The sequence below is a fragment of the Schistocerca cancellata genome, chromosome 5 (assembly GCF_023864275.1).
Source record: "Schistocerca cancellata isolate TAMUIC-IGC-003103 chromosome 5, iqSchCanc2.1, whole genome shotgun sequence".
Lineage (NCBI taxonomy): Eukaryota > Metazoa > Arthropoda > Insecta > Orthoptera > Acrididae > Schistocerca > Schistocerca cancellata.
In genome coordinates this window covers 422,353,229-422,368,720 of record NC_064630.1, presented here as the reverse complement: position 1 = coordinate 422,368,720, position 15,492 = coordinate 422,353,229, and the positions used below count along the sequence as shown (strand labels likewise).

Below are 15,492 nucleotides of genomic sequence, written 5' to 3'. Positions count from 1 at the left end.
CTGGCAGGTCGACAGACACACAAACATACACACAAAATTCAAGCTTTCGCAACCAATGGTTGCCTCATCAGGAAAGAGGGAAGGAGAGGGAAAGACGAAAGGATTTGGGTTTTAAGGGAGAGGGTAAGGAGTCATTCCAATCCCGGGAGCGGAAAGACTTACCTTAGGGGGGAAAAAGGACAGGTATACACTCTCTCTCGCGCGCGCGCGCGCGCGCGCGCACACACACACACACACACACACACACACACACACACACACACACACACACACACACACACACACATCTATCCGCATATACACAGACACAAGCAGACATTTGTAAAGGCAAAGAGTTTGGGCAGAGATGTCAGTCGAGGCGGAAGTACAGAGGCAAAGATGATGTTGAAAGACAGGTGAGGTATGAGCGGCGGCAAATTGAAATTAGAAATTAGCGGAGATTGAGGCCTGGCGGATAGCGAGAAGAGAGGATATGCTGAAGGGCAAGTTCCCATCTCCGGAGTTCTGACAGGTTGGTGTTAGTGGGAAGTATCCAGATAACCCGGACGGTGTAACACTGTGCCAAGATGTGCTGGCCGTGCACCAAGGCATGTTTAGCCACAGGGTGATCCTCATTACCAACAAACACTGTCTGCCTGTGTCCATTCATGCGAATGGACAGTTTGTTGCTGGTCATTCCCACATAGAACGCTTCACAGTGTAGGCAGGTCAGTTGGTAAATTGCGTGGGTGCTTTCACACGTGGCTCTGCCTTTGATTGTGTACACCTTCCGGGTTACAGGACTGGAATAGGTGGTGGTGGGAGGGTGCATGGGACAGGTTTTACACCGGGGGCGGTTACAAGGTAGGAGCCAGATGGTAGGGAAGGTGGTTTGGGGATTTCATAGGGATGAACTAAGAGGTTACGAAGGTTAGGTGGACGGCGGAAAGACACTAGGCCGAGTGGGGAGGATTTCATGAAGGATGGATCTCATTTCAGGGCAGGATTTGAGGAAGTCGTATCCCTGCTGGAGAGCCACATTCAGAATCTGATCCAGTCCCGGAAAGTATCCTGTCACAAGTGGGGCACTTTTGGGGTTCTTCTGTGGAAGGTTCCGGGTTTGAGGAGATGAGGAAGTGGCTCTGGTTATTTGCTTCTGTACCAAGTCGGGAGGGTAGTTACGGGATGCAAAAGCTGTTTTCAGGTTGTTGGTGTAATGGTTCAACGATTCCGGACTGGAGCAGATTCGTTTGCCACGAAGACCTAGGCTGTAGAGAAGGGACCGTTTGATGTGGAATGGGTGGCAGCTGTCATAATAGAGGTACTGTTGCTTGTTGGTGGGTTTGATGTGGACGGACGTGTGAAGCTGGCCATTGGACAGGTGGAAGTCAACGTCAAGGAAAGTGGCATGGGATTTAGAGTAGGACCAGGTGAATCTGACGGAACCAAAGGAGTTGAGGTTGGAGAGGAAATTCTGGAGTTCTTCTTCACTGTGAGTCCAGATCATGAAGATGTCATCAATAAATCTGTACCAAACTTTGGGTTGGCAGGCCTGGGTAACCAAGAAGGCTTCCTCTAAGTGACCCATGAATAGGTTGGCATACGAGGGGGCCATCCTGGTACCCATGGCTGTTCCCTTTAATTGTTGGTATGTCTGGCCTTCGAAAGTGAAGAAGTTGTGGGTCAGGATGAAGCTGGCTAAGGTAATGAGGAAAGAGGTTTTAGGTAGGGTGGCAGGTGATCGGCGTGAAAGGAAGTGCTCCATCGCAGCGAGGCCCTGGGCATGCGGAATATTTGTGTACAAGGAAGTGGCATCAATGGTTACAAGGATGGTTTCCGGGGGTAACAGACTGGGTAGGGATTCCACGCGTTCGAGAAAGTGGTTGGTGTCTTTGATGAAGGATGGGAGACTGCATGTAATGGATTGAAGGTGTTGATCTACGTAGGCAGAGATGCGTTCTGTGGGGGCTTGGTAACCAGCTACAATGGGATGGCCGGGATGATTGGGTTTGTGAATTTTAGGTAGAAGGTAGGGGTGCGGGGTGTTGGTGGGATCAGGAGGTTGATGGAGCCAGGTGAAAGGTTTTGTAGGGGGCCTAAGGTTCTGAGGATTCCTTGAAGCTCCGCCTGGACATCAGGAATGGGATTACCTTGGCAAACTTTGTAAGTAGTGTTGTCTGAAAGCTGACGCAGTCCCTCAGCCACATACTCCCGACGATCAAGTACCACAGTCGTGGAACCCTTGTCCGCCGGAAGAATGATGATGGATTGGTCAGCCTTCAGATCACGGATAGCCTGGGCTTCAGCAGTGGTGATGTTGGGAGTAGGATTAAGGTTTTTTTAAGAAGGATTGAGGCAAGGCTGGAAGCCAGAAATTCCTGGAAGGTTAGGAGAGGGTGATTTTGAGGAAGAGGAGGTGGGTCCCGCTGTGACGGAGGACGGAACTGTTCCAGGCATGGTTCAATTTGGATAGTGTCATGAGGAGTTGGATCATTGGAGTAGGATTAGGATCATTTTTCTTCGTGGCAAAGTGATATTTCCAACAGAGAGTACGGGTGTAGGACAATAAATCTTTGACGAGGGCTGTTTGCTTAAATCTGGGAGTGGGGCTGAAGGTGAGGCCTTTGGATAGGACAGAGGTTTCGGATTGGGAGAGAGGTTTGGAGGAAAGGTTAACTACTGAATTGGGGTGTTGTGGTTCCAGATTGTGTTGATTGGAATTTTGAGGGTTTGGAGGGAGTAGAGCTGGAAGTGGGAGATTGAGTAGATGGGAGAGACTGGATTTGTGTGCAATGAGAGGAGGTTGTGGTTTGCTGGAAAGGTTGTGAAGGGTGAGTGAGTTGCCTTTCCGGAGGTGGGAAACCAGGAGATTGGATAGTTTTTTAAGGTGGAGGGCGGCATGCTGTTCTAATTTGCGGTCGGCCTGTAGGAGGATGCTCTGAACAGCCGGTGTGGATATGGGAGAGGAAAGATTGAGGACTTTTATTAAGGATAGGAGTTGATGGGTGTGTTGATTGGCTGAGTGGATGTGTAGGTGAAGGATTAGGTGGGTGAGGGCAATGGATTGTTCAGTTTGGAACTGGTATAGGGACTGATGGAAAGAAGGGTTGCAGCCAGAGATGGGAACTTTGTGTGAGGCCTTTGGGGGTGATGCCAAATGTCAGACAAGCCTGAGAAAATAAAATATGGGAGTGTAATCTGGCTAGGGCAAAGGCATGTTTGCGGAGGGAATGTAAATAAAACTTAATGGGGTCGTTGTGGAGGTGTTGTGAGGGTGACATGGTACTAGAAGGTGGAAAGTGTAACATGAGGCTGAAATGAAAATAAATATAAAAATATATGGGGAGAGATAAAGGTGAACTAGAAAGCAAATGGAGATCTGGTGTGCAAAAAAGGCGAAAAAGGGTTGGTTAGAGCTGGGCTATGTTGATCCTGTGGTGAACTTGTGTAGGTAGATAATGATGTGCATAAAGGTTAGGTGGTTGTGTTGCCGCCAAAACACGTTAAAGGGCGGAGAAATTCGGGAAAATTTCGAAAAAACTACGTGAGGATGTATTAAAAGGAGTGGTTTGGTGGTGGCAGATTATGGAAATGAGGCTAACAATTGTCTGATGAAGAAATAATGACGTTAAAACCTGTGGGAAGCGGCTAAAAATGGTCGGTGATGTGAGAAAAACGGAAATGGAAATAAAGCAAAAGTTATTAAAACTAGCCGAAAAGGTTGTTTGATAGCTGAAAGGAACTGTTTGTGAACTAGAAACGGTGGCTTTTATAGCAGCGGTAGTGTTGAAAGCGGAAAAAAATTGTTTGGTTTTGGTTTGGAAGTGGATTACGTATTATTACGTATTATTGAGTATATATCGGCGGGATAAAATTGTATACTGGATTACGGTAAAAAAGGAGAAGGTGAATACAAAGTGATGGCAAAAACAGGAGGAGGAAATAAGACGACAGAAAAGATTACGAAATGTAACAGTGACAATAACAATAACAAACGTAATTGTTGGGTTCAAATTAATGATATGAATATAATAGAGGGAAACATTCCACGTGGGATAAATATATCTAAAAAGAAAGATGATGAGACTTACCAAACAAAAGTGCTGGCAAGTCGACAGACACACAAACAAACACAAACATACACACAAAATTCAAGCTTTCGCAACCAACGGTTGCCTCATCAGGAAAGAGGGAAGGAGAGGGAAAGACGAAAGGATTTGGGTGCACGGCCAGCACATCTTGGCACAGTGTTACACCGTCCAGGTTATCTGAATACTTCCCACTAACACCAACCTGTCAGAACTCCGGAGATGGGAACTTGCCCTTCAGCATATCCTCTCTTCTCGCTATCCGCCAGGCCTCAATCTCCGCTAATTTCTAATTTCAATTTGCCGCCGCTCATACCTCACCTGTCTTTCAACATCATCTTTGCCTCTGTACTTCCGCCTCGACTGACATCTCTGCCCAAACTCTTTGCCTTTACAAATGTCTGCTTGTGTCTGTGTATATGCGGATGGATTGTGTGTGTGTGTGTGTGTGTGTGTGTGTGTGTGTGTGTGTGTGTGTGTGCGCGAGTGTATACCTGTCCTTTTTTCCCCCTTTCCGCTCCCGGGATTGGAATGACTCCTTAACCTCTCCCTTAAAACCCAAATCCTTTCGTCTTTCCCTCTCCTTCCCTCCTTCCCTCTTTCCTGATGAGGCAACCGTTGGTTGCGAAAGCTTGAATTTTGTGTGTATGTTTGTGTTTGGTTGTGTGTCTATCGACCTGCCAGCGCTTTTGTTTGGTAAGTCTCATCATCTTTCTTTTTAGACATATTTTTCCCACGTGGAATGTTTCCCTCATATATATATATAATGGCTCTATTCATGTTTACAGCCTATATTATATATAGGCGCGCGCGCATACACACACACACACACACACACACACACACACACACACACACATACACGCGCGCGCGCGCTCTCTTTGTTGGGGGATTGAAAGGCAGGAACTGTTCCTTTTTCTCTCTCAGGAAGTTGTCCTCTTTGTCACATGTACATAGATGCTATGATTTCTTTTTTTTTATTATTTCAGATGATGGGTACTTACCAAAAACTCATGCCAAGAATTCTGCAATCTGTTGAAGTCTTTGCGCGTACTGATGAGAACAAGGCTTGTGAGGTTATGGAGCTATTTGATTTATTAACAGAGACTGCAATAACAGCAATTATTCCATTTATTAAACCACTTGTTGAAATGTGTCTTAACTTCTCCTGCAATCAGGAGTTGGATGTCACACTGCGGGTCAAAGCAATCAACTTAATAGGATGGATAACAAGATTAAAGAAGAAGGTAAGTAAGTTGCTTATTGCTTAGACATAACATTTGATCTGTGTTTCTACTTTTAATTATGTACATGTATGTACATGTATGTAACTATTAGTCAGAATGGCAAAACTTATAAATACTTAAAATAAAGCAGGTATATAGTGATGTAAACTAGTCACAGCAGTTATACTTCCCAAGACTCGTATGTAAATAATGCCGTTAAACAGTGGCAAGATATCAATAACTCAATTCTCCAGTGAGAAGAACTGTGTAAGTGGACCCCTGATGACCATTTATTCAATCGCATACTAATTGTTGCAGAATGTACTTGATGCTTGACCTTCGCTGAGTCACTCAGCAGCGGTATGTGCAGTGTTTCAAAACGTGGAGCTGATTAAAATGATGTAATGGACCAGGACAGTAATAGTGAAATGTCAGAACTGAAGCTGGGAGACAAGATGGAGTTACACCTGGATAGCTATCAGTAACAGCATTGCTCACAAGAGGCAAAGTTCTGGGTGCCAGTCCTGCTTGGGCACACTGTTTCAATCTGCTGGAAGTTTCAAAACTTTGTGTGATGAGCCTTTGTCTTTTAGACTTGTCTACAGGGTGACGGGTAACTGCGGCACCGGAGCCGAGCGTTAGCGAAAAGAAGCGATGCAGCAGATGATACGGAAAATGGCATGTTCAGCGAATAGCGGCCTGATGCTAGTAGCAAGTAGTCTATGTGGTCTATTGTGTATGTGTCGCATGTGTAGTTTTCGTTGTCGTATGAAATCTTAGAGGTGTTGTGAAAGTGTAAAGCTTTTCTCCTTCTTGAACTACGACAGCTCCATCAGAAATATGATGAATCCAGAAAAGATACACATGTTCAGAGTGTGGAAAAAGCTATAGCTGTAACAAGACTGAGGAAACAGGTACATCCAGGAAAGTTAAATGATATTGCTCCACAATTAAAAGTGCAAAAGTTTTATAAATATTTGTGTACTTTGTGGCTAACACTTCAACCATGAGCACAGTGTAATGTGCCACGAAAGAAAGGAACATGGATTGGAAAATAGTTTTATGAAAGTGAAATGCCAATTGTGCGATATTTCAATTCTTTCGAAGAAAAACTATTATGATCACTTGTCAATGAAACATGCTGTGTCAATAGCATCTGAAGAGACCGAATTTGCATCTTTCCAAGAATTCAGCAAGTGGAAGAAGCAGACTGAGAGAAAAACGTTGTCACTTTACATAAAAAAGTGTGGGTCATATCGTACTTCGGACAGTGTCACTCGGCATTCCTTTGTATGCCATTGTTCAGGACAATATGTATCTGAGAGTAAAGGTATTCGCTGCATGAAAATCCAAGCAGGGTGTATACAGCCCGGGAGATCCAGGAATTTTTTAGAATCCCGGGAATTTTTTGTTTTAGTTTTCAGTTAAATTTTTGTAATTTTGACTGGCAAGAACCAATACTCTAACAAAGGATATTACTGTATCCCGCTACTGCAGAATAATATTACAGCATTAAAATATGAATGAGAGAAAAAACGAAAATAAAACTTAAATTGCAAAGGAAAGGAGCCATATAAAAGAAGACAGTGCACGTACAAGCGTCTGCAAACAGCAAAATGTCATAGGCTTTAGGAAGACTATGCAATGCTTCATAACAATTGCCTCCGATGAGCGTCAAGTCACAACTGTTTACATTAGATTCTTCTACCGCTGCTGGCTACAGAAATGTGGCTGTTGGCTGTGTAAGCGGCAGTAGCAGCAACCAGCCACATGGGGTACCCGGAAAAATATTACTGGCGCGTCCAAGCTGCTAGATTCACACATGTGCTGCAGGCCTGGATCTGGGAGGGGCAAACCGGGGTATCTGAACCGGTCGGAAATTTCGGATGCAAGTGAAAAATTCATATTCTTGAGGAAAAAAAAACCTTGTTTCATAAAGCACCTAGCATCCAGTGCACATTGGTCTATCGATTATTCATCTAATTTTGAAACGCACCCCTGCTGGTTTTTGGACATTTTTGAACACCTTCTAAGTTGATTTCTGAATGAATTAAAAGTTGATTTTGGAATGCGTGAATAGTGTATGTGATGTCTCTGCCAGGGGAATCCTCGTCGAATCTAGAGATGAACTTTCCTACAGACAAAATGGGACGGGGCGATACGAGCTGAGCGGAATAAAGCCGAACCGGTGAATGCCAACTGCTGCCTGTTTATGTGGTTGATTCGGTTTGCAAATGTTTAGCGTTGTTATAATTACTATCGAAATCCATACATTCAGACTACCAGAGTGGAAATAAACGACTAACAGGTAAGAAAGATTATGTATTACCTTCTTGGGGTATCCAAGAAAGTGAAATTCTGACAGAAAATATTTGGCCAGATCGCTACATTAGACGGGGCCAGTTGTAGTCTCCAGCTTGCAGCTGCTTAAGTTCCATTGTGGGAGTTGCGCGGAAAACGCGTTGTACGACCACGCCTGACCGGAGAATAATCGCTGGATAATTAAACCGGTGATTGTGGCAGGGTTAGTAAAGTTAACCGGAGAATGAATTTTGACAGTGATAGGAATAGTTACAGAATTAGTGATAAGATTGTTTATTAGAACGAGGAAGGAGAAGAAACGGGGACATCACACAAATTATGGAAGAATATGATGATTCCAAATTTATACTACTTTTTGGTCTAGTACATAACAAACTATTTCCTAACATGAAGCTTTTTGACTGTAGTAGACCAAATAGTATTTCGTATTGGTACTTCGTGAATTATATTGTCATACTATAAAAATTATCATTATTGCCAAAACAGTCTAGCTTATTTGGTGTGTGTTAAAATTGCTGTAATATTAGAAAGGCCTATTTTGTTTTATCCAGCATACAGTGACAAAATAGACTTAATCAGATCGAGAAACCACACCAGTGGGTACTATTTGTATTAACAGCTTTTTCAGTATTAGACGACGACATTTCGATTTTTCGTGTAGCAAAACGTTTGACGAACTTTGATAAGGTAATAGTTCTTTCACAGAAAGGAAAGCTGTAGCAAGTTTAGAGAGAAAAATCGCTAGGACCTAAGGATTGAAGAAATGTGTACTCTCTTGCCTGTCTCTTGTCTTTACTGGTTTTAGGTATCCTATATTTAATTTTACGTCACACAGAAAAACAAGTTATTAGCTAATAGGCAATAGAGAATCCAGATTTTCTGAAGAGTTCTTGTTCTGCCGGTTACAAATAATCCCATCCAGTATTAATTGCGTTTCTTCTTCTTCTTCTTCTTCTTCTTCTTCTTCTTCTTCTTCTTTTTTTTTTTTTTCTTCTTTTAAGAAAAGAAAGAGGGGCAGGATGTCATACTGGCCGACTGGGAGCAGGACATTTTAATTTCCACTGTCCTTAAATAGTTTTATGGCGTCCATTACAAAATATACACGTTTCAATTCCACAGAGCGAAATACAGTGACGTGCGATAGAAGAATGCTGTGTGAAGAGCGTGGCACTGCACTTCGGCACACGTAAGACCAAATAACATGTCTTACATTTCCTCGATAATTATTGTTTTATGTATCAGACTATTCAGAAAGATGTGCACTAAAAAATGAACTTATTTTTGAAAAGTCTTTTTTTTTTAATTTTTGACATTCTGATGTGCAGAACAGTCTGAGTTATAGTTGGGGGAGGGGGGATTAGTCTCCACGTGACCCGTGTTTACATTTAGTGATTTTTCTGTTTCCTCTTCGTTTATTGCTCTCACGTCCAATGAAAACAAGGCGGATTTCTGTGGCTGTGCGCTATAAAGTGAATTAAAATACATTCACATAATTACGGAAGGCTAAAATATGTTGCTAGTTTCAGATTTTATTTTATTTCTACCTTTCTGACAGCCAAGCATTAATCGCCTTGAACAATGAAGTCATTTTTGTCGGTTTGCTAAAGAAATTTGGCTTTTTATTAACCGAGGCAGTAAATTTATTTGAAACAGTGTTTAATTCCACACTATTGGCTAGTTTAAACTGTTCGCTGCATTTAAAGTGCACTTTTCATCTTCTAGCACGTATGGCATTATTCCATAATAAAGAACCAAACCTGAGATAATACAGTACTGGCACTCCAAGAAAATTTACGTCCCGAAAACCACACCGAAAAGCTTAATATCAGATCGAGACCTACATCGTTGGAAATCTGGAGATAAGAATGTGCGCTTTAAGGCGAACTATGCATTTTAGTATGGTTCACGAAATTCCGACGCTCTTGGAGTATCCTCTGATGTCTTGTTTCTTTTATGACATAATGTAAGATCTTTTAAAAGTTTTACACGTACGAACATACGGGCTTCCTACGTCACTGTAGCTGATCAAGCGCGGTTACGCCTCCTATCTAGCGCTTTCTGGCAACTGGTGAGATGAATCTATTTCTAACAGGTTGCGGGAAAATATTGCGAACTGTTGTTCGAAAAGTGTTATTATCAAAGTAAATTTGTCTTTTACGCAAGATGAACTATGTGCGAGAATGTATGATGAATTTCTTGAATCAGTGTGTTTGCTCTTTTTTAAAAATCAACTTTTTGATGACGAGCAATTTAGAAGAATTTTGAGTCCAGAAGATAAGAGATTTATGTCGGTATTAAAAATTTTACTGGTGTATTTGTGTGATGTATTTTAAAGTGTAACATGCGCTAAACAGATTAACATTATATGTGAAAACTTAGTTTCTCTTGTAGCTTTTAATCTTAGCGACAAATACTATGTGCGAAAGCTTTCCTTTTCTTGTAGCAACACTACGTATATTAACTTAAACCATTCTCTTTTCCTGTTGGTGGAATTCGAATATATACTTTCGTAATATGAAAATATGCAGCGTACATGTTGGTGCGCGTCAAAGATCTTTCCAAGACGTGTTTTTTCCCCTGAGTTTCTTTTTCTAAAGTGCCGAGAAATTCTACACTGCTGTATAAAACCATATCCATTCAAAGGGTTGATAAATATAACAGTTCAGACGGAAAGTACGCTGGTACTTAACACGGAAAAAGTGTATTTTCACCCGGGAGAAAATGTATTTTTAACCGGGAGATCCGGGAAAAACCCGGGAATTTTTTTTCCTTGTCCACGTATACACCCTGCCAAGGCACTAACAAAATGGGGTTTATATCCTTCCAGCATTGAAGTAACCGAAGCTGGAGATGGTAGCTGCAAAGTAAAATTTGTGGTTACTCATGCGGGTCATCAAAATGGTGTTAGACAGAAAGAAACACGTTAGCTGTTGACATCGCAAATAAGGTACCATTGCAAGCGATACTTGACAAAGTGAGACACACTTTATCTGATTCCATGCTAGAATGTGTCCATCTGCTGACAAAAAAAAGATTTATACAACATTGAGCAGTGTAATAATTTACGTTCCGAGGTCATGAGACGTAAAGACCATGGCATCAGCGTAGAAGTGTGGGTAAACGAAATCAATGCTAGTGATAATCTCAAACCACAAGATACAAGCAGCCAAAGTCATCCTCTCCTGAGAAGTGAAATTCTTTAGTACGGCAGTGATCGTATTTGCATCAGTGGAACTCATGGAATTAACGGTTATGGTTTAGAGTTAATTACACTTCTTGTGCTTGACGACATGAGACAAGGTTTTCCTTGTGCTTTTCTTATCTCAAACAGGTCTGATCAAGATGTGCTGTCATTATTTATTAATGAAATAAAGACTAAAGTAGGAAAAGTACGTCCTCAAGTGTTCATGTCAGATTTAGCTGAGTCTTTTTATAATGCTTGGCTCTCAAAAATGGAAGAACCTGTGAGAAGACTTTATTGCTCGTGGCATACTGACAGGGCAGGGAGGAAAAATATATGTATTAAAATCAAATCAAAGTAAAGACAGGCAGAAACTTTTAAGCTAGTGAGGAGTTTAATGCAGGAAGGAGACGTCATAACATTTAAGCACGTATTTCCTTTAGCTCTGGAGTGCCTGGTTTCAGATCCTGTAACAGCTGAGTTTGGGTTCTACCTCCAAGAACATTAGGCCCTATGCTAAAAGCACCAGGTGCTGGGCATATTGTTGAGTCGACAGTGGTATCAATGCAAACATGCATATTGAAAGGATGCATAGAACAATAAAATACATATATTTGCGTGGTAAACATGTAAAACGACTTGACAAATCCATTCATGCATTAATGAGCTTTGTCAGGGACAAATTACGTGATAGGCTCATTATTCTGACCAAGGGAAAACTGACAAGCAAACTCCAGGATATTTGCTCAAAGCATGACTTAAGTTCTGAGGTGGTTCAGGAAAGAAGGAAAAGGCTGGCTTGTACCATCTACTCTTCTGAGGTGGGTGCCATTTTGTACAGCAAAATGTGCAAGACTGCAGCTGTAAATTGATTTCTATTGACTGTCAGGCCTGCATACATCAGTATACATGCTTGTGCGTAGGTTCGAGTATCAGATGGAACATGTGTAAACATATTCACTCTGTCTGCCTATACAAAACTAGACAGTCATCCAGTTCAGTGAACGTCAGTAATTTTCGTGATGTTAATGATGACGAGGATATATTACATATTTATGAAGAAGGGGAATCAGTAGCAAGTGAAAAAGAAAGTATATTGGTTGAACTCAGCGTAGGAAATATTGAATCTTCCAGGTCAACTGGAAGTTTTAAAATGCCACCTGTCAAGCTTGAAAGCTACATTAGCTGCTGTTGACTCCAATAAAGGAATTGGCCCCTGCACTGCTTCATCAAGAAGGGAACAAAATATACAGCCTCAGAGACGGTTGTTCTCTACAAATAAGAGGAGGAAAATGGTGCACCATTTCGAGAAACGAAGTATAGCTGAGGCACAAGACATTACTGTTTCTCTATTATAAGACAGTCAATAGATATTAACGTTTATACAATGAAAATTTACGTTACCTAATTCCTTTGTTTGTGACATTTCTTAGTATTTTGCAGTTCACATCATAATTATGCTGTTGCTATTAAACTTCAGTCAATGGCATAAGAATGACTATCATCCGTTATTAAATATGAAGAAATTAATTTAAATCAGTGCTGCATGTTTGGCTTTCTTGTTTAATAGTTTTATTTTCTACTACATTCGTGATTAGGACTGTAAAAATTTGTAATACAATAAGTAAAAGGTCCCCTTTTCACAAAGTGGCTCGCTTGTCAGCCGCAGTTGCGTGTCATCTGCTACCTCGTGCATCTTCGGTTTTGTCCCTGAAAGGTCACTCTGCTCCAGTGCCGTAGTTGCTTGTTGCTCTGTAGACTTAAGTGTCATTTAGAAATTAATGTTGTGTAATAATATGCTATATGTTAAATAAATTCTGCATTATTGCAACAGTGACATATCTCTTCCACTTGTTGATCACTCATGAGGAAAACTGGCCATTCCGGTTGTACTCTTGGGCAGAAGAGTATTGGCACAGAATAATTGCGGCTGCCTCTTTTAAGGTGTAGAATTTTTTGTTTTTGTTATAGCTTGAATAAAAGAACTTTGTGGTTGATAGTGTGTAGAAGTTGGAGAGAGGGAGAAGGAATGTGTTGCTGGCTTGCAACCAGCTACAGTTTGCAAGGTTATACATGTATCTACAAAACACAGTGCAGCAAACACTTTAAATATTTAAACTTCATACTCTGTGATATTTATTAATTTATGAGTTAATGCCATCTGTCCCTTGCTCAATTAACTCATATGCTGGTGTTTTCCCCATGATTGACGTCGTGGATTGTTAGTGTCATTTTGCCGCAGGTTTGCATACCTGAAACTACAAAAGTGTGTGTGTGTGTGTGTGTGTGTGTGTGTGTGTGTGTTCGTTCATTGCTGTTTATTATTTACTAAGTAATTTTAACATAACATTGAAATTTAGATGGAAACAATCATCATATCATGGTGATACGTCAGTGTCATGTTTTGTGAGCATATGGATTGTGCAGCTGAAAATGTACATTGATTAACTGTAAGCTTTTGAAACAGCATAACTCTTGTATTACAGGCTATAATAAAATATAAACTGATACCATCTATAGTGAATACACTTTTCCGGTTGATGTGTCTTCCACCTGATGTAGATGAAGTGGATGATTGCTTCATTATTGATGGCGAATCAAATACGCCAGTTACTTGTGCTACACAAACTTTAGATGTGTTGGCTCTTCATTTACCACCAGAAAAACTGTTCACTCCTTTGGTATGTATGTCATCAGATCCCAGCTTATAATAGAATACTTTAATTGTACGTCTTAGTAGATGAACTCCAATGTAATCTGCATAATTTTATATTTTCTTATTGGCAGCAAGCCAGACTTGCAAATAACATTAACAGTTAGTTATTGTTTTATTCTTTTTTAGATGGAATTTGTTCAGCCGGGTCTTGAAGGAGAAAACATATTTGCAAAAAAAGCATCCTATCTTGCTCTGGCTGTTGTCGCTGAAGGCTGTGCTGAATATATAAGAAATAAATACTTGAAAGTGTTCCTGCAGTTCATTTGCAAGGGTATAACGGATGAAACACCTGTCGTCAGAAATGCTGCACTATATGCATTGGGACAATTCTCCGAACATCTTCAGGTATGGGTTTGTTTCATATAAGAATGGAGAAGGGCACATGCAAAAATTTGAAGTGAGCTCTGGTTTGTAAAGAAGTTGAGAACTATGAAGAAAGATTATAATGGTTTGTTGTGTCTATCAGTGGAATATGGGAACCTATGATCATAGTGCAGTTATTCAAAGGTTTTATTACATATATAGTAGCTAACTTGGTAAGGTCAGTGAACATTGACCATCATGTAAGTATAAGTCAGAATAGGCGAAACTGGAAACTCCAGAACTCCTCCTGTATACACCAACATGGTCAGTCTTCTACATGACGTCTTTGTACTAATTTGAACTGTACTGTTTTATCACCCCCAACGGAATGACATTGTGTGTCATTTATTCTTCAGCCAGCATCTAAGCCTTTGCCTTTGAAATTCACACCCTGTGCACTGTGGGAAGTAATATGGGAACAGCAGATACATCCACACCATTCACAGAAAGTGCAAGCTTTAATTAATGTCTTCAATGCTTGTGTAACATTAAGCTAATGAATGCAACGTGGTTGATTATTTTCCTTCATATGCGCTTTCTTAGGATGAAGCATGTTTCACCAGAGATATAATGTTCAATAGTTGCAGCAGTCGGCATGAAGCCGCACAGTACTTTTGTGATAGCCAGTAAAAACAAATTTGTTGAAAAATCAACAACCAGTTGTACAACCCTTGGTTTTGTGCAACTGGTTGCCTGTTTTTCAACAAATCTGCTTATAGTTTCTGAAGGTGGATGTAATATTAAGAACACAAATTTTCAGTGACTACTTGGGTGGGCATTGTCAACAATTAGTCAATAATTTATGTATTTTGGCTATGAGCCATTTTAAAGTGCTTGCTCTGTAAACATTACACACATTAAATGTCGTGCATAAAAATTTTGGGGGCTAGTTAGTATCTGCATGAAAATAACACATCACTGAAACCAGCCGATAGTGTGAAAATAAATGACTGTGATGGTAATATGACAAAAGTAGGAAGTAAAATTGTCTTTTAAAAAAGTGTGTGGTTGTGGTGACCAATATGAAAAAACTTAGGTATCCTTCTTGCATAACTCCATCAGTATGCACTGTACTTTGTGAGAGATGTAGATGCTCATGGAAAATATCCACCATAACATTGTGTACATATTTGGATCCAACTGGAGCTTCAGCTCTCATTGCACAGTTTCCCACACTGGCCAGTTACTCTTTTTGTGTGTGTGTGTGTGTGTGTGTGTGTGTGTGTGTGTGTGTGTGTTTTGTGGGAAGGGCATCAGCAAGCATGGGTCTTCAGACCGTTGCAGCAGTTAGTTCCTTTCTTGTGCTGCAGTCTCCCATCTCTGCACTGTCCACCACTTAGTATCATAGTTTGATGTTGACACAGCTATTTTTCTTGGTTCTGCTTTCATTTGTTCAGATTAAGTTTCATGAAAACTTCTCTGCTGAAGTCAGTTTTGGGCTGCTTTTTGAATTTGATTCCCATTTTCAATATTTTCCTGTAATGTGAGTAAGTTGTTGAAGGAAATGTTAGTGTTCACTTGCCTACTGTGTGAAAAATCATCTGTCGACAGTTACTATATAAACTCAAATGTATGTTCAAAAGTAAAAATGGTAGCAAACTTGATGTGGTGAAGTTG

At 40.8% G+C, this 15,492-nt stretch overlaps 1 protein-coding gene across 1 annotated transcript in view; it reads left to right on the top strand.

The window, feature by feature from the left end:
- The window catches only part of LOC126187471 (importin-4-like), a 132,444-nt gene that overhangs the window by 52,367 nt on the left and 64,585 nt on the right, over window positions 1-15,492 (top strand). The window contains exons 5-7 of the mRNA XM_049928569.1: window positions 5,057-5,314; window positions 13,283-13,477; window positions 13,639-13,857. Of these exons, the coding sequence (XP_049784526.1) occupies window positions 5,057-5,314; window positions 13,283-13,477; window positions 13,639-13,857 (672 nt within the window). The remainder of the gene's footprint in view (window positions 1-5,056; window positions 5,315-13,282; window positions 13,478-13,638; window positions 13,858-15,492) is intronic.